This window comes from Chlamydomonas reinhardtii, chromosome 3 (genome assembly GCF_000002595.2).
Source record: "Chlamydomonas reinhardtii strain CC-503 cw92 mt+ chromosome 3, whole genome shotgun sequence".
NCBI lineage: Eukaryota > Viridiplantae > Chlorophyta > Chlorophyceae > Chlamydomonadales > Chlamydomonadaceae > Chlamydomonas > Chlamydomonas reinhardtii.
The window spans coordinates 5,676,154-5,692,971 of NC_057006.1; the positions used below are offsets into that span (position 1 = coordinate 5,676,154).

At 69.8% G+C, this 16,818-nt stretch overlaps 2 protein-coding genes across 2 annotated transcripts in view; one reads left to right on the forward strand and one right to left on the reverse strand.

Moving 5' to 3' along the window:
- Nucleotides 1–493: 493 nt before the first annotated feature.
- Nucleotides 494–3,854, reverse strand: CHLRE_03g187650v5 (uncharacterized protein). Its single transcript, XM_001691965.2, has 4 exons — nt 3,285–3,854; nt 2,629–2,799; nt 2,022–2,338; nt 494–1,728 (listed from the first exon to the last, which is right to left on the reverse strand). Exons 1-4 carry the CDS (start codon nt 3,746–3,748, stop codon nt 956–958), a joined length of 1,725 nt encoding a protein of 574 aa, XP_001692017.2. The 5' UTR covers nt 3,749–3,854; the 3' UTR covers nt 494–955.
- Nucleotides 3,855–4,004: 150 nt separating this feature from the next.
- CHLRE_03g187700v5 (uncharacterized protein) overlaps nt 4,005–16,818 on the forward strand; it is a 14,522-nt gene continuing 1,708 nt past the window's right edge. Inside the window, exons 1-16 of the mRNA XM_043061134.1 lie at nt 4,005–4,240; nt 4,312–4,374; nt 4,524–6,764; nt 7,120–8,009; nt 8,174–8,286; nt 8,440–8,509; nt 8,803–9,601; nt 10,073–10,534; nt 10,738–10,938; nt 11,210–11,353; nt 11,711–13,594; nt 13,944–14,072; nt 14,284–14,417; nt 14,707–14,875; nt 15,158–16,036; nt 16,526–16,659. Coding sequence (XP_042926263.1) covers nt 4,103–4,240; nt 4,312–4,374; nt 4,524–6,764; nt 7,120–8,009; nt 8,174–8,286; nt 8,440–8,509; nt 8,803–9,601; nt 10,073–10,534; nt 10,738–10,938; nt 11,210–11,353; nt 11,711–13,594; nt 13,944–14,072; nt 14,284–14,417; nt 14,707–14,875; nt 15,158–16,036; nt 16,526–16,659 — 8,450 coding nt within the window. The 5' untranslated portion in view covers nt 4,005–4,102. The remainder of the gene's footprint in view (nt 4,241–4,311; nt 4,375–4,523; nt 6,765–7,119; nt 8,010–8,173; nt 8,287–8,439; nt 8,510–8,802; nt 9,602–10,072; nt 10,535–10,737; nt 10,939–11,209; nt 11,354–11,710; nt 13,595–13,943; nt 14,073–14,283; nt 14,418–14,706; nt 14,876–15,157; nt 16,037–16,525; nt 16,660–16,818) is intronic.

A 16,818-nucleotide genomic window follows, 5' to 3' on the forward strand; every position in this document is an offset into this window, starting at 1 on the left:
CGTGGTACTGACCCCTGCTTGCCCCCGCCGGCTCAATGCTGACGCCCTGAGCGACGTCTGCCACCACGGACCGGCTGCAGCCGGCGTTGAGCATGCATGGCCGGCAGGCTAAAGGCCACCAGCAACAGCAGCACCCGCTGCTGGCAGCTCGCTTGCATCCGGCGGCGGCCTGGGCCTGCTCCACCTCCCATGTCTTATCTCAGTAGGGTCACAGCCGGTGCTGTTGTGCGGCACCACCAGCCGCCCCGCCGCGCAACACCGAGTGCCTGTGCGTGGGCGCAGCCGGGAAAGCCACATTGACGGGGGCGCGGGCCGCGCTGCAGTGCGTTGCCGTTTTGGCAGGAAGGGCTTGCACGGCCCCGGCCCCGGTCCCAGTCCCGGCCCTGGCCCGCCGGCCCCTGCTGCTATTGCTGCCGTTGCTTGTGGCGTTGCCGTTGAGGCTGCTGAGATTTTGGGGTGGAACGGGCGGTCTGTGCTCACAGACGGGTCCGAACTTGCCGCCATGTTACACCGCCACACACCCCTCGTAAGGAGTAAAGACGAGGGGCGGCCGCCGACCAGCCGCACACACCACGTCCCTCAACTGGAGACCTATTGGATATCTCAATAAGTGCCACAAATGCCTCAAATTGCCTCAACAAGCATTGTTGCGCAGTGCCGCGTAGCTGAAGGCCGAAGTGCCGCCATTCGCCCTCTCTGACCTGTTCGCGCGGGTGTCAGTCAACGGCTGTGCTAACCGCTCCCACGCGCAAACGATTCTACGTGTGCAATCGGCGCCGATGATTCCAGCACGGAGCGAATACCGGGTGTATCGCATGCGTCGATTGTCAAGCGTGGTGTGCTTCCATTACAGAAGCCGTGTTCCCGACGCAATTGCTTTCTAACCACCGACACCACCGCTCCCTTCACGTCGCACCTTGCACGTCCCGCACCCTCCGCGTTGCTAGTGGAGCCGTCACGCTTGCGCCTCCCCTTCTCTCAACCGCGAGCGCCCGGTCTTGATGTGCACCACGCCCGCCTCCCAGCCCGCCCGCTCGCACGCCGACACGAACCCGTCAAACCCCTCCTCCAGCGCCGCCAGGCTCTCACACACCACAGCCAGCAACGGCCCCTGCCCCGCCACCAAGTCCCCTGCCGCCTCCGCCCCCACCCTCCACTCCTGCCCACTAACGCTCACCAAAGCTCCACTCCTGCTCCCGCTGCTGACGCTGCGTGCTCCCTCTGCCGCCCCTGCACCGCCCTCCCGCGCCCCAAGGCCCGCCCGCCCACAGCGCGCCTCCAGCCACGCCGCCTGCCACACCGCGCGCAGCACGTCGCGCGAGCCCGCACGCTCCTTCAACACCACGCGCGTCACCCCCTCCTCCGGCGCCCACACCAGCCAGTAGCCCTCCGCCGCATACGCCTCCGCGTACGCCCTCAGCACGACCTCGCCCGGCACCACGCCGCCAAACGCCTCCGCCACGCTGCACCCCAGCCGCAGCCGCGGGCCCTCCGGCGGGTCCGCACTTAGCACCGACGCCAGCGAGCCCTCCTCCGCGTTCACGGCCTCCACGCCCGGCAGCTGCACGGCGCCGCCCGCGGCGCCCGCCCGCACATGCGCGGCGGCGAGGATGGCCGCCCGCTTGAGCGACAGCGAGGGGAACCGCAGCGTGGCCAGGGCGCGGTAGCGCAGCGCCACGTGCACCGCCTGGATGGCCGCCCACGTGCCCACCACGCCGTCCGCAGCGCCTGGTTCAATGAGTTGGAGCGAGGGGCAGAGGAAAGCGGGAGGGCGGCTGTGCTGAGTGGGCGGGTTCTTCGGTATAACACGGCGTATCATATCAACACGAAAGGGCGGTATGCTGCCCCCCTCCTTGATTGCCTCGCTCGCCTCGCAGACTGGTCAACTGCCATTTCTTCACCGTCAAAGGATCGCACGGAAAGCATGTAGCATGGTATGGGCTTCGCCTTGCAGCGTCCCACAGGGCCCACACCCGCCACGCATGCACCCGCGCTCCCGCGGCCCTGCCGCTGCCCCGCACCTGACGCCTCCAGCGCGCGCAGCACCGCCACACTGGCCGCCAGCCCCGCCATCTGCGCCGTCACCTCCCACACCTCCTCCTTCGCCGCCACCGCGCCCACGTTCTGCGCGCGCGCGAAGTGGGTCTGGATGACCCGGAACACGGGCTTGCCCATGCCCTTGCCCAGCGCCTGCGCGAACTTGCCGCTGCAGGCCAGCAGCAGGAAGTAGTGCGGGTACAGCACCGTGGCCACCTCCAGCCCCATGCCGCAGGTGCTCAGCAGCTCCGCCACCATGCGCCAGCGCCGCGGGTCCTCGTCGAACTCGGCGGAGAAGCGGCTGTTGGGTGTGTGTGTGTGTGTGTGTGTGTGTGTGTGTGTGTGTGTGTGTGTGTGTGTGTGTGTGTGTGTGTGTGTGTGTGTGTGTGTGTGACTTTGGCGTGGGGTGGCGAAGACCGGTGCTGGCCAGGGAGGCACCTTGGTGGTGGAGAGGCACCTCGGGCCGTTGCAATACAATACAGGTCTTGGTGCTGGGGCGGGATAGGCCGCCATAACATCCGTAATGGCCACGATCTCCAAGCACCTAGCTGATGGCCCTCCCTCCCTCCCTCCCCTCCTCCCACTGCCCACCTGCCCACAATGAGCCGCCCCAGAGCGCCCACGCCGTCCTTGACGATCCACTTGATGGAGGCCGACAGCGCCACGGTGGCGGCGGGGCCCGCGCTCACGCCCACCGCCGACAGCAGCGAGCTGGTCACCAGCGCGTGGCTCAGGTGCCCCGTGATGTGGGTCGGCACAGACCTGGAGCGGGGGCGGAGGCGGGAGCCGGGAGGCGGGAGGCGGGGTTGAGGGCGGGGGATTCGGCTGTGGCGCGCGCGTATATGTGGAAAAAAACGAAACGAAGCCCGCCCGTGAGAGTATATTTGTGTGTGTGTGTGTGTGTGTGTGTGTGTGTCTGTGTTACAGAGCACAAGGAAAACAATGCGCAAAGACAGAGTATGCGATGCAGCAAAGAGAGAGAGAGAGAGAGAGTGTGTGTGTGTGTGTGTGTGTATGAAAGTGGCGTTTGGGTGCGGATGGCTGGGAAGGAGGAACAGCGATGAAGGCACATCAGCGACAGGGAAGACGCTAAGCCGGCCCGCTGCATAAGCTAGGTGCCATGGAGGCCTTGGAGCCGTGCTAGCAATGTTGCGGGCCACGGCCACGCCTCCCAGCCCTTCCCCAGGGCCACACGCGGGCCCTGTCATAGCTGCTGCTGGCTGCAGCCCTTCTCAACGCGCACCCACCACAGCTGGTAGGACAGGTAGTCGGGTGTGACGGTCTGGGGGTAGCCGGGCGGCAGGAACAGCTCCCGGAGGTTCAGAAGCGCTGGACCGCCGCCGCGGGCCCGGCCGCTGCCGTCTGGGCCTGCTGGGGAGGGGGGCGCGCTGTAGTCGCTGTCGGTGCTGCTGGTGCTGCTGGCGGACCCGTACGGCGTCATGGAAGGTGGCGGCAGCAGGTCGCGCTCCTGGCCGCCCAGCAGCTCCGTCAGCACAAGGCGTTGACCGGATTGACCGGGCCTAGAGGCAGGGCCGCCGGGGGCGCTGGCCGGCGCCCTGGGCTTGGGCACCAGGCCCTGCGGTGTGGCCTGCGCAACCACCAGTCGACGGCACCTCCGGCAGCCCACTGCTCGCCGGGCCACTGGCTCGTGCGCGAGCTCGACGGAGCCCCCGACCGGCCGCGCCGAGCCGCGCACGCCTTGAAAGGCCATTCGCGGCCTCGTGCAGGCTGGGCGAGCGAGAGATGTCGATTACTCTCGCGAACGTGCAAACTCTTTCAACAAACGTAATGGCTTCACGTTTTTATACCTGACTAGCAGATACACGTAACAACTACTGTATTTGCGCAAATGTCAGCTTTTGCCGCGTGCAGCTTTGCCGAGGAATCGGCAACAAGTTTGGAACCACTTCTTTAAAGGAGTGACAGCGCAGAGCTTCCCTGCAGTATTGACTGGCATTAAATACATTGATGACTTATTGGCAGGATGGCAGCTGTGTAAATATAGTTTTGCGTGGCGCAGCACACGCAGCAGTGATGCTCGCCTGGAGACTGCAGGATGGCGCGCATGGTTGCGTATCGATCGCTAACCGGATTGAGTGGCGTAGTGGAGCTCGGGGAGCAGGTAGACTCGGACGTCGGAGACTTGCGTAGTAAAATCTCCTCTGCCCACCCCGCGCTCTCGCGTTTCAAGATATTATTTAAGGTACGACACTCATAGCAAGACGTCGCATGAATGCAAAACGAGCGTACCTGCCGCGCTGCCGCGCTGTGCAGGGCGCACCGGTCCTCGACAGCACCCCCGTGGCGGACCTGGGACTGGGACCCCATGACTTCCTGGTAAGGCCACGGCGCGCACAGGGCTAGAGACTTGCCCGACACACCCGGTATGTATGGTCACCGCTTGCACCGACGCTTGCCTCCAAGCTCGTAAATAACCTTCGACCACAAGCGCGCCGCGGCATCCCAAATTCCTTCACGCGCTGCAGACCCTCATCCCGCTGGCGGCCGGCAAGGACCGCAAGGGCGCCCGCGGCGCGGCCCCCACCGGCGCAGCCGCCGCCGCAAGCGCAGCCCCCGGACCACCGCCTCCCACTGCCGCCGGCCGCAGCGCCCCAGCTGCGCCTGCGCCAGCCGCTACTGCCACAGCGCCCGGGCCGCCAGCGGCAGCAGCAGCAGCAGCAGCAGCAGCAGTAGCAGAGGAGCTACTGCCGGTCCCGCTCTCCGTCGACCAGCACGTGCCGTACAGCAGCCACGGCCACGGCGGTCTGATCACGCTGCTGCCGGGTTACGAGTCGCGTCCAAACCGCACGCCCACCAAACTACGGCAGCTGCCGCCGCCGCCGCCGCAGCCGCAGCCGCAGCAGCTGCAGGCTGCGGCGTCCGTAGTCCCGCCGCTCCCTCCTCGCGCCGCCGCCGCCGCTGCTGCTGCTCCTATCCTTGCTGCTGCTCTTGCGGCGGCTGGCGTCCCTCCTGCAGTCCAGCACGCGGAGCCCCCGCTGCAGGCGGAGCGCCGCCCGACTGGGGTGGGCGCTGGGCAGGGTCAGGATGTGGGCGGCGGGCCGGGCCAGGTTCAGGGGAGCGTTCCGGAGGTGAGGAGCAGCAGCCGGCGGCCGCCGCCGCAGCGCTTCCTGTTCGGCCCCGCCAAGCCGCCAGAGGAGAGCGCCGCCTGCGCGCCGCCTCCAGCCCATGCAGCGCACGCGGTGGAGCCGGCGCCGGCGGCAGCAGCCGCTACGCAGCCCCTTTCAGCGGCTGCGGCAGCAGCAGGAGCGGCTGCTGCCGCGGCGCGCCTGCCGTACGCATCCGCGTCCGGTGCGCAGTCCGCAGCGGCCACAGACGTGCAAGGCCATGACAGCGCCGGCGGAGCGGCTGTAGCGCCTGAAGGAGGCGCTGCGGCCGCCGCCGCCGCCACCGCCGCCGGCAGCAGCACGTCAGGCGACTTGCTGTCGGAGCTGTTTGCAGAGCTGGGCTCGGCGCCGCTAAGCCGGCGCGGCCAGGAGCAGCGCTCGGAGCAGGCGGCGGGCGCGGTAGCAGCTGGGGCAGCTGGTGGCGGAGGTGGGGGTGTTGGTGCTAGTGGAGGCGGAGGCGGAGCGGGGGAGGCGGCTGTGCTTTCCGGCAGTGCGGCCGCCGCCGCCGAAGCGATGGGCGCCCCGGCTGCCACTGGCCGTCGGCGCGGTGGCGGTGGCGCGGCGGCGCGCGGCGGCCGCGGCAAGGCAGAGGCGTCTGTTGCGTGCCGTGGGCCTGCGGCAGTAGCAGCTGCAGCTGCAGCAGCGGCTGCTGGCACCGCCTCGGATGTGGAGGTACGGGAGGCGGGCGTGGGGGAGATGCAGCAGGCAGGACAGGCAGGGGCGGAGGGTGAGGAGCCCGAGCAGCTGCTGCGGCCGCCAGCAAAGCGGCCACGCCGCGCAGCCGCCGCGGCCGCGGCCGCCGCCATCGCGACGGCTGGCGGCGCCCGGCGCAGCCGCGGCAGCGCAGCTGCACACACCGGCGCTGCTCGCACTGCTGCCGCCGCTGCCGCCGCTACTGCAGACGCGGCTGCCGGTGGTGGTGATGAGGACATGGCGGTCACCTCGGCATCTGAGGACTCGCAGGGTGCTGATGAGGACGTCAATGTGATTGAGGAGGAGGAGCGGGATGCAGGGGAGGAAGAGGCGGCACGGGGCCCAGTGAAGGGGCAGGGGCACCGGGGGAAGCGGCTGCGCAGTTCCGGGCCGGCGGGACGCAAGGGCGGCAAGCAGCGGCCGATCACTGGAGCCTCCGACGGCGACGACGTCGCCGGGCAACGGGACGAGGCGGCGGCACTGGTGGGCAGCAGCAGCGGGAGGGCTGCAGCCGGTGGGACGCGCCGGAAGCAAAAGGCACAACAGGTGCAAGGGGGCGCAGCCGCCGGCACAGGGCGGGGCGGAGCTGTCAAGGACGGCGCAACAGCGGGGCCGGAGGCCGCCACTGCATCGCAACCGTCACTCGGCACCACCACCGCCGCCGCCGCCGCCGCCGCTGCAGCAGCCACAGGAGGCGGCGACGGCGGCGGCGACGGGGCGGTGCGGACGGATGGCATTGGCGGCGCGCGGCCTCGAGGGCGTGGCGGCACCTACCCGCGCTCGGGCCCGGCGTTTGACCGCGCCGCCGCCGACTGCCTGCTGCCGCTGCCCCCTGCGCTGGTGCGGCTGGAGCGGCTGTTCGGGCGGCTCAACACGCTGTACGCCTTCATGGTGGGCCGCCAGGTGCAGGTGAGGTGAAGAGGTGTGTGTGCGTGTGCGTGTGTGTGTGCGTGTGTGTTTTGGGTGGGGGTGTAAGTATATTCCATTCCCAAGTAAGCCAAGACCCATGAGGTAAACCAGTCCCATGAGAAAGCAAGGATCAAGAGGAGACTGCCGAGTGAGATGCGGGCGCAAAGAGCGAGGGGGGGGGGACTCGGGCGTGAGAATGGGGGCGAGACAGGGAAGGAGGGAGGTGGGGAGCGTGGGGCCGAGGAAGGGGAGGTGGGGTGGCGCGTGTTGCGTGTATGTGGCGTGTTTCGGTCTGGGGGCTGCCCCTCAGCACGACGACCTAGCGCCCCCGCTGCCCGTTCACGGCGCTGTGCAGATGACCTGGGCGAACGCGTCATCCGCGCTGGCGGCCGGCGCCCCGGCGTCGCAGCAGCAGCCATCAGCAGGCGCTGGTGGTGCCGGCGCCGGTGCTGCTGGTGCTGGTGGTGGTGCTGGTGCTGGTGGTGGCGGTGATGGTCCACACAAGGGTGTGGGTGTGGGTATGTGTGTGGGTGTGGGTGTGGGTGATCACTACAGCCTGGACGACCTGCGGATGGCGGCGGCCATGGCGCCCGGGGTGCTGGTGGTCAAGCAGCCGCCGCCGCACGTCGTGACGGTGGCGGCGGCCGGCGGCGGCGGCGGTGAAGGTGGAGGTGGAGGTGGAGGCGGCGGTGGAGGTGGAGGCGGGCGCTGCACGTGCTGGGGTGGGGCGGGTCAGGCCGGTGGCGGCGCTGATGAGCAGGCCGCGCCCGCGCCTGGCGGTTTCCTTCCTGATGGTGATGCTACAGCTGGGACTGGTGCAACACCCGCTACAGCCGGCGGCGGCGGCGGCAGCCTTCACACGGTGCTTGCCGCGCAGGGCTGGCAGACGCGCATGGCGGACCGCACCTCGCTCATGGACGCGATCACGACCGCCGCCGTGACGGAGCGGGAGGAGCAGCAGGCGCACCGGGCCTGGCGCGAGCAGCAGCAGCGGGCGGGGCAAGACCCGCAGCAGCAGCAGGAGCAGCAGAAGCAGGAGGAGCAGCACCCGCAGCAGGCGGGGAAAGAGCAGCAGCAGGAGGGGCAGGCAGGGAGTGGAGGCGGGGCGGGAACCGGGGGTGTTGACGGCGGCGGTGGCGGCGGCGGCGTGTGTGGCCACTGCCGGGCTCAGGCGGCACAGGCCGCTGCTGACGCGGCCGACGCGGCCGAGATGCAGCTGCACATCGAGCTGGTCGACCCGGGCAGGTGGGTGTGCGCGCACGGGGAAGGGACACGGCGGTGGGAGTTCTGGGGCGCTAGCGCTGATGTTGCGGCTCGCGCTTCAGGCGTGTCCTTGTGCGTGTCCTTGGGTGTCTTGGATGTCTGAAGCTCGGATGTCTGTATGTGTTGACGTGTGTGTGCGTGCACAGGTCTCAGCCGCTGCTTTACGAGGAGCAGGCGGGTGGGCCGGAAGAGGCAACCGAGGATAGCAAGGGGGCGGAGCCGGCCGGCGGCGGGTCCAAGCGCCGCGTGCGGCGGACAGGTGGGAGGCTGCTGGTGTGACTGCGAGGTGGCGGGCAGCCGGGCACACGTGCACCCAGCGCTCGCACCGCAAACTCGCACCGCGTATCCGCTCTCAAACGCCTGCTTTGTGCCACCACCTTTTTTCATTTGCTCATGTTTCTGCGGCTGCCAGGCTCTCGGCCGCCACCGGTGCCGCTGGACGACGGGCGGCGGCTGTGGTTCGCGTCCAACGTCAACACCAGGTGCGGCCAGGCGCCGTACGTCCAGTACGCCAGACCAAACCTGGTCTGGCCAGACCAGACCAGGCCACCCGACATGGCGCTGTGCTTGTCCGCGCCAGCTTGCTGCAGCACCTCCTGGCCGGCACAAGGCCGACAACCCCCAACACATGCATCGTCTGCAGCTCCTTCCGTTCCGACGCACACACACACACACACACACACACGCACACACACACACACACACACACACACACACACACAACACACACACACACACACACTCTATATCTCTTCTCACGCCTGTGTCCGCGCAGGCGCCTGGCCGCCTTCCGCCGCAGCCTGGTCCGCGCGCTGGAGCACCTGCACGCCGACCACCTCCTCGCCTGCGGCCCCACACACACAGCCGCCACCGCAGCCACCAATCACACCCACGCTAGCAATCCCTTGCCGCCACAGCCGGAGCCAAAGTCACAGCCGGAGCCACAGACACAGCAGCCTCAGGACGGGGCAGCGGTGGTGCCTATGGAGTGCGGGGCTGGTGCGATTACGGCACGAGGTGCTGCTGGTGTCACCACCACCACCGCCACCACCACCACCACAGCCACCACCACCGCCACCGCCACCATCATCACTACGATCACCACCACTACCACAACCATCACCACCCCCGCCGCTCCCGCTCTCGCTGCCGCTGCCGCTGCCGCTCCCGCTCCCGCTGCCGCTATCGCGCCCGCCGCCGCCCCCACCGGTACCGGTGCCTATGGCGGCCCGGGCCCCGGCGCTGCCGAGCACCACCTTGACGCCGCCGGCTGGGACGCCGTGTCGCGCCGCGCCTGGCACCCCGCCTTCCAAGCCGCAGTGGCCGCCGACCGCTTCAGCCGCCAGCAACTCATGGCCGCAGCCGCCGCCGCGCGAGCCCGCCAGGCGGTCCTGGCGGCGGCCCGCCGCGGCGGCGGCGGCGGCGGCGGAGGCGGCGGGCGGGCGGCGGCGGGCGGTGCGGCGGCTAGGCCGCCCAGTCTGTTGAAGCAGTACGAGCCGTGTACGTCGGCTGCACCGCTGACGCCGCGGCAGCTGCTGCAGCACCTGCAGGAGCTGCCCTGGTACCGCGGGCAGGTGCGCGGGCGGGGAGGGGGGGAGGGAAAGGGGAGGGGGATGGGGAGGGGGGAGGGGCAGGGACAGGGTAGGGGAGCAGGGGAAGGGGAGGGGCAGGGAGCGGTTGAGGAAAGGGAAGGCATGGTAGCAGTGGCGGACAGGATGCAAGAGCGTCTGTGTGGTGTTTCTTGAAGGGATGGCGGAGGGGTGTGCTTGCCAACTCTTCCCACACACATCGTGCCCGTCTTGGCACTTAGCCTGGGCGTAGGCACATCGCGTCACTGCAAGGGGGCAGTGGAAGGGGAGGGGCGGCCGAGGAAGGGCAGGGCAGGGCAGATGCGGGGGAAGGGCTGGGGCACCTCAAACCTCGCACATCACAATCACGACACACACGCCACGACACATCACTGCCACACTGTCACACCACTGCCGCACCACCACACTGGCATATACGGTATGTCACTGCCACATCTTTTGTCGCACACGCTGAAGGTGGTGCACGTGGAGGTGCAGCAGGGCCGCCCCGCCGCCTACGCCGTGCCGCGGGCTCCGCTGGCGCCGCCGGTGCTGAGGGCGCTGGCCTGGCTGGGCATCACCCCCGGCGCCGAGGCCGGAGAGGGCTGCAGCGGCGGCGGCAGTAGCAGCAATGGCGGCAGTAGCAGCAGCAACGGCGGCAGTAGCAGCAGCAACGGCGGCGGCGTGCGGCTGTATCGGCACCAGGCGATGGCGGTGGATGCCGTGCTGGGGTACGGGCGGCGGCGGCGCCCGGCGGGCGGGAGCGGGGGCGGAAGTGGGGCGGGCGGCGGCGCGGCAGGCGGCAACGCAGGTGCCGGTGGTGGCGGCGGCGACGACGCAGGTGCCGAAGCGGCTGTGCGCGGTCGGGGTCAGCACGTGGTGGTGTGCACCGCCACCGCCAGCGGCAAGTCGCTGTGCTACCTACTGCCGCTGCTGCAGGTGAGGCGCCGGGGGCAAGGGGGGAGAGGGAGGAGGGGGGAGGGGCAGGGGGGGATGCAAGAGGCAGCAGTCCCACACTCATCCCAACTGGGCCATTTCCGCTCCTTGTCCTGCCCACCCTCCCACCCACTCGCCCGCCCTCCTTGTCCCGCCCTCCTTGTCCCGCCCTCCTTGCTCCCCCCGCCCTCGCCTCCGCCCCCCAGGCTCTGTCTGAGGACCCGGACTCGTGTGCGCTGCTCATGTTCCCAACCAAGGCACTGGCGCAGGACCAGCTGCGGGTGCTGAGGGGCCTCCTGACCGCGGCCTTTGGACTGCCGCCGCCGGGGCAGCAGCAGCAGCAGCCGGCGCCGGGGGCCTGGGGCCCGGCGTGGGCGGGCCGGGAGGGCTTCGTGCCGTCTGTGGATGTGAGTGGGTGGGTGTGGCGGGAAGGGAGGGCACGGCACGCGCCGCTGGCTGAGGTCTGTTGGGTGGTTCTGCAGGCGCGGGCGGGCCGCCCGACACGAACACGTGTTTCTAGGTGCACATGGCCCCCACGTCCGCTTGCTTCTGTATAACATGGATGTAACACAACAAGTATACACGCCCACACGCCCACACACGATTTGTTCATTTATTGTTCACACACCCACATACACGGCCTCACATACACACGCGCGCACTCCTGCTCCCCCGCAGGTGTACGACGGTGACACGCCGCAGTACGAGCGCGCCGACGTGCGCGGCCGTGCCCAAGTGCTGCTGACCAACCCCGACATGCTGCACTGCTCGCTGCTGCCCGCGCACCGGCAGTTCGAGCGGCTGCTGGCCAAACTGAAGCTGGTGGGGGCGGGCGGGAGCTGGGCTTGTGGGTTGTGGGTGTAGGTGTACGTGCAGGCGGGCTGGGCAGGAGTTGAGGTTCGGGTGTGTGTGCCCGAGCCCTGTGGACTTGCCGGGGCCTCAGGCTCAGGCTTAGGTCTGATGGGTGGGTGCAAGCAACTCCCCCCCTTCCCTCCCTCTCCCTCCCTCTCCCTCCCTCTCCCTCCCTCTCCCTGCCTCTCCCTCCCTCTCCCTCCCTCCCCTGTACCATTGCTCCTGGCTACGCCCTCTCGTCTTATTTAACATGCATGGAACCCTCCCTCCCTCCCTCCCTCCCTCCCTCCCTCCCTCCCTCCCTCCCTCCCATCCTCGCTCCCCCAGGTGGTGGTGGACGAGGGGCACGCCTACCGCGGCGTGTTCGGCGCCCACACCGCCCTGGTGCTGCGCCGCCTGCGCCGCCTGTGCGCGCACGTGTACGGCTCCGACCCGCGCTTCGTCATGACCAGCGCCACCGTGGCAAACCCGCTGCAGCTGGCAGCCACCGTCATCGGCCTGCCGCCCCCCCGAAACTGTACGACGCCACCCGCCGCAGGGCCGCCTGCTGGTGCTGGTGCTGGTGCTGCTGGTGCTGCTGACGGAGGAGGAGGTGGTGGTGGGAAGGAAGGGCGGGGGCCGGAGGGGGAGGAGCAGGAGGGGGAGGAGGAGGACGATGCCGATGCGGAGCTGGTGCTGGTGGCGGCGGAGCAGGACGGCTCGCCCTGCGCGCCGCGGCGCTTCGTGCTGTGGAACCCGCCGCTCACCGAGAAGGCGCAGATCGCGGCGGAGGAGCGGCTGCGCGCGGCGCGCCGGGAGCAGCAGCACCAACACCTGCAGCAGCAGGCGGCGGCGCAGCTGGCGGCGGCACAGGTGCTGCAGCAGGGGCAGCACAGCGGCGGCGCAGCCGCGGTGGCGGCGACCGCCGCGGCGGCGGCGGCGGCCGCCGCGGCGGCGATGAGCGTGATGTCGCGTACGGAGGCTCGGGCCCGGGCTCGCATCAGCCGCAACGCCATTCGGGCGGCGCAGCGGCAGCAGCTGCTGGAGGCGCGTACGGCGCGGGCGCGGGCGGCGCAGCTGGCGGCGCAGCGGCTGGCGCCCGGCGGCGGCGGCCCAGGGCTGGCGGCGGAGATGGCGGCGGTGGCGGCGGCGGCGGCGCCGCTGCCGGCGCTGAAGGACGCGGTGTTCGGCCAGAGCCCCGGCCGGCGGCGGGAGGGCGCGCGGCGGCTGGAGCAAATGACGGCGGCGGCGCAGGTGCAGGCGGCGAATGTGGCGGCGGCCGCCGCCGCGGCGGCGGCGGCGGCGGCGGATGGCGCTAAGCTGTTTTCAGGCGTTCCAGTTGGTCTGCCGGGAGGAGTGCCGCAGGAGCCGGAGGCGACGGCGGCGGCAGCGACGGCTAGTACCGGCGGCGGTCACGTGAGTCCGGTCAAGCAGGAGCCGCAGGAGGAGGCCGCCGCGCCCGGTGTCGTGGTGGAGGTGGCGGCGGCGGCCGCTGCTCCGCCGCCGCCGCCGCCGCCGTCGCCGCACCACCGCTACCTGCAGGACCAAGGCAAGCCCGCGCCAAGAGCTCGGCCGCTGCCGCTGCCGCTGCCGCTGCCCGCAGCAGAGGCCGCAGACGCAGCAGCAGCAGCAGCAGCAGTAGCAGGGGCAGGAGCAGCAGCGGCGGCGCGGTTCACGCGCGCCCAAGCCGCCGCCAGCGCAGTCAAGCGCGAGCCGGGGCTGGAGGGCTCCGGAGGAGGGGACGCGGCGGCGGTGGTGGCGGCGGTGCGGGCCGCACTCAGCGCCGCAGTGGACGTGGCAGCAGCTGGCGGCGGCGGCGGCGGCGGCGGCGGGAGCTACTACTCCTCGGGCCGCCGGCCTGCGCCGCAGATGGCCTCTTTGGCCGCCGGCAGCGCAGCCGTCGGCGACACCGCCGCCGCCGCCGTCGCCGCCGCCGCCGCCGCGCCGGTGGGTGCGCCGGCGGCGCCGTTGCCGCCGCGCCGTCAGGTCGTCATGAGAGGCGGCGGCGGCGGCGCCGCTTCCGCTGCCCTGGGGCTTCAGGCGGTGGCGGGCGATGTCGCCGCCGCCGCCGGCACCGACCTGCGCTACCTTGCGGAGGCGTTGGCGCGGCTGCCTGACACCGCCGCCTGGGGGCTGATGGAGGCGCGTGTAGCGCGTGAGAAGCACGGCGCGGCGGGGACGGCTCTGGAGCACCGGCGGGACTCGCCCATTGTGGAGATGAGCCTGCTGCTGGTGGGTGGGCTGGCGGGGGAGGCGGTGGGGGCTTTAGGGGGGGGGCTTTAGGAGGGGCTTTTGGAGGGGCTTTGGAGCGTCTTTAGAGGGGTTGGGGGGGGGGAAGGCGGTGGGGGCTGTAGATACCAGCCCAAACTAAACCAAACCCAATGCAATAGAGCGAGGGGGTTTGGGAAGTCGGGATAGCTTGAGCCGGTGCTTTGGCCGCTGTGTTTTGACTTGTGGAGTGGGCAACGCAGGGACCCCGCCCGGCAGTCCTTTCCTTTTGCATGTTACTCTTTTCACTCTTACGTCGTGCTCGGACGCCCTCCCGAACCCCCGCCCTCCGCCTGCGTGCCGCCCTCCTCAGGCGGAGTGTGTCCAGCACGGGCTGCGCACCATCGCCTTCTGCAAGAGCCGCAAGCTGTGCGAGCTGGTCACCGCATACACGCGCGAGACGCTGGCGGCCGTGGCGCCGCACTGCGCGGACCGCATCAAGGTACGGGCTGGCGCATAGACGCGGACACGGAGACACATTCGTGCGTGCATGTGTGTGTATGTATGTATGTGCTTGTGCGTGAAGTGAAGTAACGGGAGAACCCATGTGTGCGTTGGTGTGTTTGTTTGCCCGGTCAGCATTCTCCTTTGCTTTTGCCACCACCCACCACTTGCCACTGCTACTGCCGCCGCTGCTACTGCCGCCGCTGCAGGTGTACCGGGCCGGCTACAGCCCCTCCGAGCGGCGCTCCATGGAGTCTGAGCTGCAGAGCGGCCGGCTGCTGGCGCTGGCCGCCACCAACGCACTGGAGCTGGGCGTGGACGTGGGCGGGCTGGACGTCACACTGTGAGAGGCCGCCTGCGTGTGTGCGTGGCTGTGTGTGTGTGTGTGTGTGTGTGTGTGTGTGTGTGTGTGTGTGTGTGTGTGTGTGTGTGTGTGTGTGCGTGTGTGTGTGTGTCCCACCCTAAAGGGGGCCTGCTTGGTTGGGCTCGTGCCTCGGGCATGTAATCCAACCAACCCATTTCCCCTCGCCCCCACCTCCATGTGGTAACGACTTCGTCTGCAGTCTTCAGTGCATCCTGTAACGCTTTTCCAAACATCCTTGCAAATCCCCCCCACCCCCATCCTCCCGCAGCCACCTGGGCTTCCCCGGCTCTGTGGCCTCGCTGCGGCAGCAGGCGGGCCGCGCGGGCCGCCGCGAACGCGAGTCGCTGAGCCTGCTGGTGGGCTTCGACGGCCCGCTGGACCAGCACTTCATGCGCCACCCAGACAACCTGTTCGGGCGGCCCGTGGAGGCGGTGCAGGTGCGGGCGTGTCGGTGTGCGTGTGTACGTGTGTGTATGTGTGTGTACGTGTATGTTTATGTATGTGTGTGTGAGCCACCCCTGCAGCAGCCACCCTCAGTCGCCCTCATCTCAGCAGCACTGTCTGTAACCTCTTACTTGTACTGGGCACGGCGCTGACACGGGGCCATCCACCACACCCCTCCCCCCAGGTTTGGCTTAGTTTGGGCTGGTGTTTACAACCCCACCCTCCCCTGTAACTCCCCTCCCCGCCAACCTCTCCCCTCTCATCCCCCCCCCCAGGTGGACACGGGCAACCCGGACGTGTTGCAGCAGCACGCCGCCTGCGCCGCCCTGGAGCACCCGCTGCTGCTGGGCCAGGACGTCGACCTCCTGGGGCCGCGGCTGCCCGCGGCGGCGGAGCGGCTGATGGCGGCGGGGCTGCTGGCGCGCAGGCCGGGCGTGGCGGCGCCGGCGGCGCTGCAGCCGGGGGAGCTGCAGCTGGGGGCGGGGGTGCAGGCACCGCCGCCGCCGCCGCCGCCGCAGCAGCAGCAGCAGCAGCAGCAGCAACAGCCTGTGTTCGGGGGACAGCCGGACGCGTGGGCCTGCAGCCACCAGCACCACCACCACCACCACCATCACAGCCCTCAGCCAGGGCAGCAGCAGCAGCAGCAGCAGCAGCAGCAGCAGCAGCAGCAGCAGCAGCAGCAGCAGCAGCAGCAGCAGCAGCAGCAGCAGCAGCAGCAGCAGCAGCAGGCGCTGCAGGGGTGGGGCGACACCGCCACGGGCGCCGCGCCGCCGCCGCCGGACCCACACGCCGGTGGCTTCTTACCCCAGGTGGCGGCGGCTGCGGCAGCAGCAGCAGGCGGCAGCGCTGGCGGCGGCGCGGCAGCCCACACGTCTGCAGCCGCCCTCGCCCCAGCCGCACAACAACACCCAGCACCTGAACACCTGCAGCCGCCACAGCCGCCACAGCCGCCACAGCCGCCACAGCCGCTACAGCCGCTACAGCCGCCGCCGCCTCACCCGCTGTGGAACACGCCGCTGGTGTACACGGGGCCGCACGACCACCCGGCGGCGCTGGTGAGCCTGCGGGCCATTGACCCGGACCGCTTTGTGATCTGGGACGAGAGCCGCCGACTGCCGCTGGAGGAGATCGAGGCCGACAAGGCCTTCTACGAGGTGGGGGGCGTGGGGTGGGTTGGGGGGTGGGGTGGGGTGGGTACTGCGAGGAGGGGAAGGGCGTGGATAGGAGTGCAGGCGTGAGGGAGCGGCAGCGTGCTGAGAAGGCGGCGGCGCTGCGCTGAGTCGTGCTGTGCCTGCGCTGCCTGCGCTACACCTCGCGCCAATGGCACCATGTTGCACTTGCTGCTCCGACTCCACTTCCCCAGTCCCCTCCCCCGCAACGCGGCGCCTTCCCAACAAGGCTTTCTCCTGACCAGCTATACCCGGAGAACTCCCCAACCCCACCCCCTCTCCCCTTCCTCCCGCCCCCCATTCCATCCCTCTTCCTCCCCTTCTTCTTGGTTTCTTTGAAATCGGAACACCCCTCACGCCCCTCACACCCCTCACACACCCCTCATACCCCTCCCTCCTTCCCGCCCCTCCCTCCACCCCTCACACCCCTCCCCCTCCCTCCTCCCCTACCTCCCTCCTCCCTCCTCCCCCCAGGTGTACGACGGAGCTGTGTACCTGTTCCAGGGCCGCCCCTACCTGTGCCGCCGCCTGCTGCTGGGCGAGCGGCTGGCGCTAGTGCGGCCGGTGGATGTGCGCTACTACACCAAGGTCAAGGACTACACGGACGTGCATGTCACAGGTGGGGGCGGGGGGGTGGGGTTGTGAATACCAGCCCAAACTAAACCAAAACCAACGAAAACGAGCGGAGCACAGGCAGAGGCGTTAGTTGGGGGGCGCTGGTGGTTGATGGGCGGGGTGCTGGGGGTTGACGGGGGTTGATGGGGGTT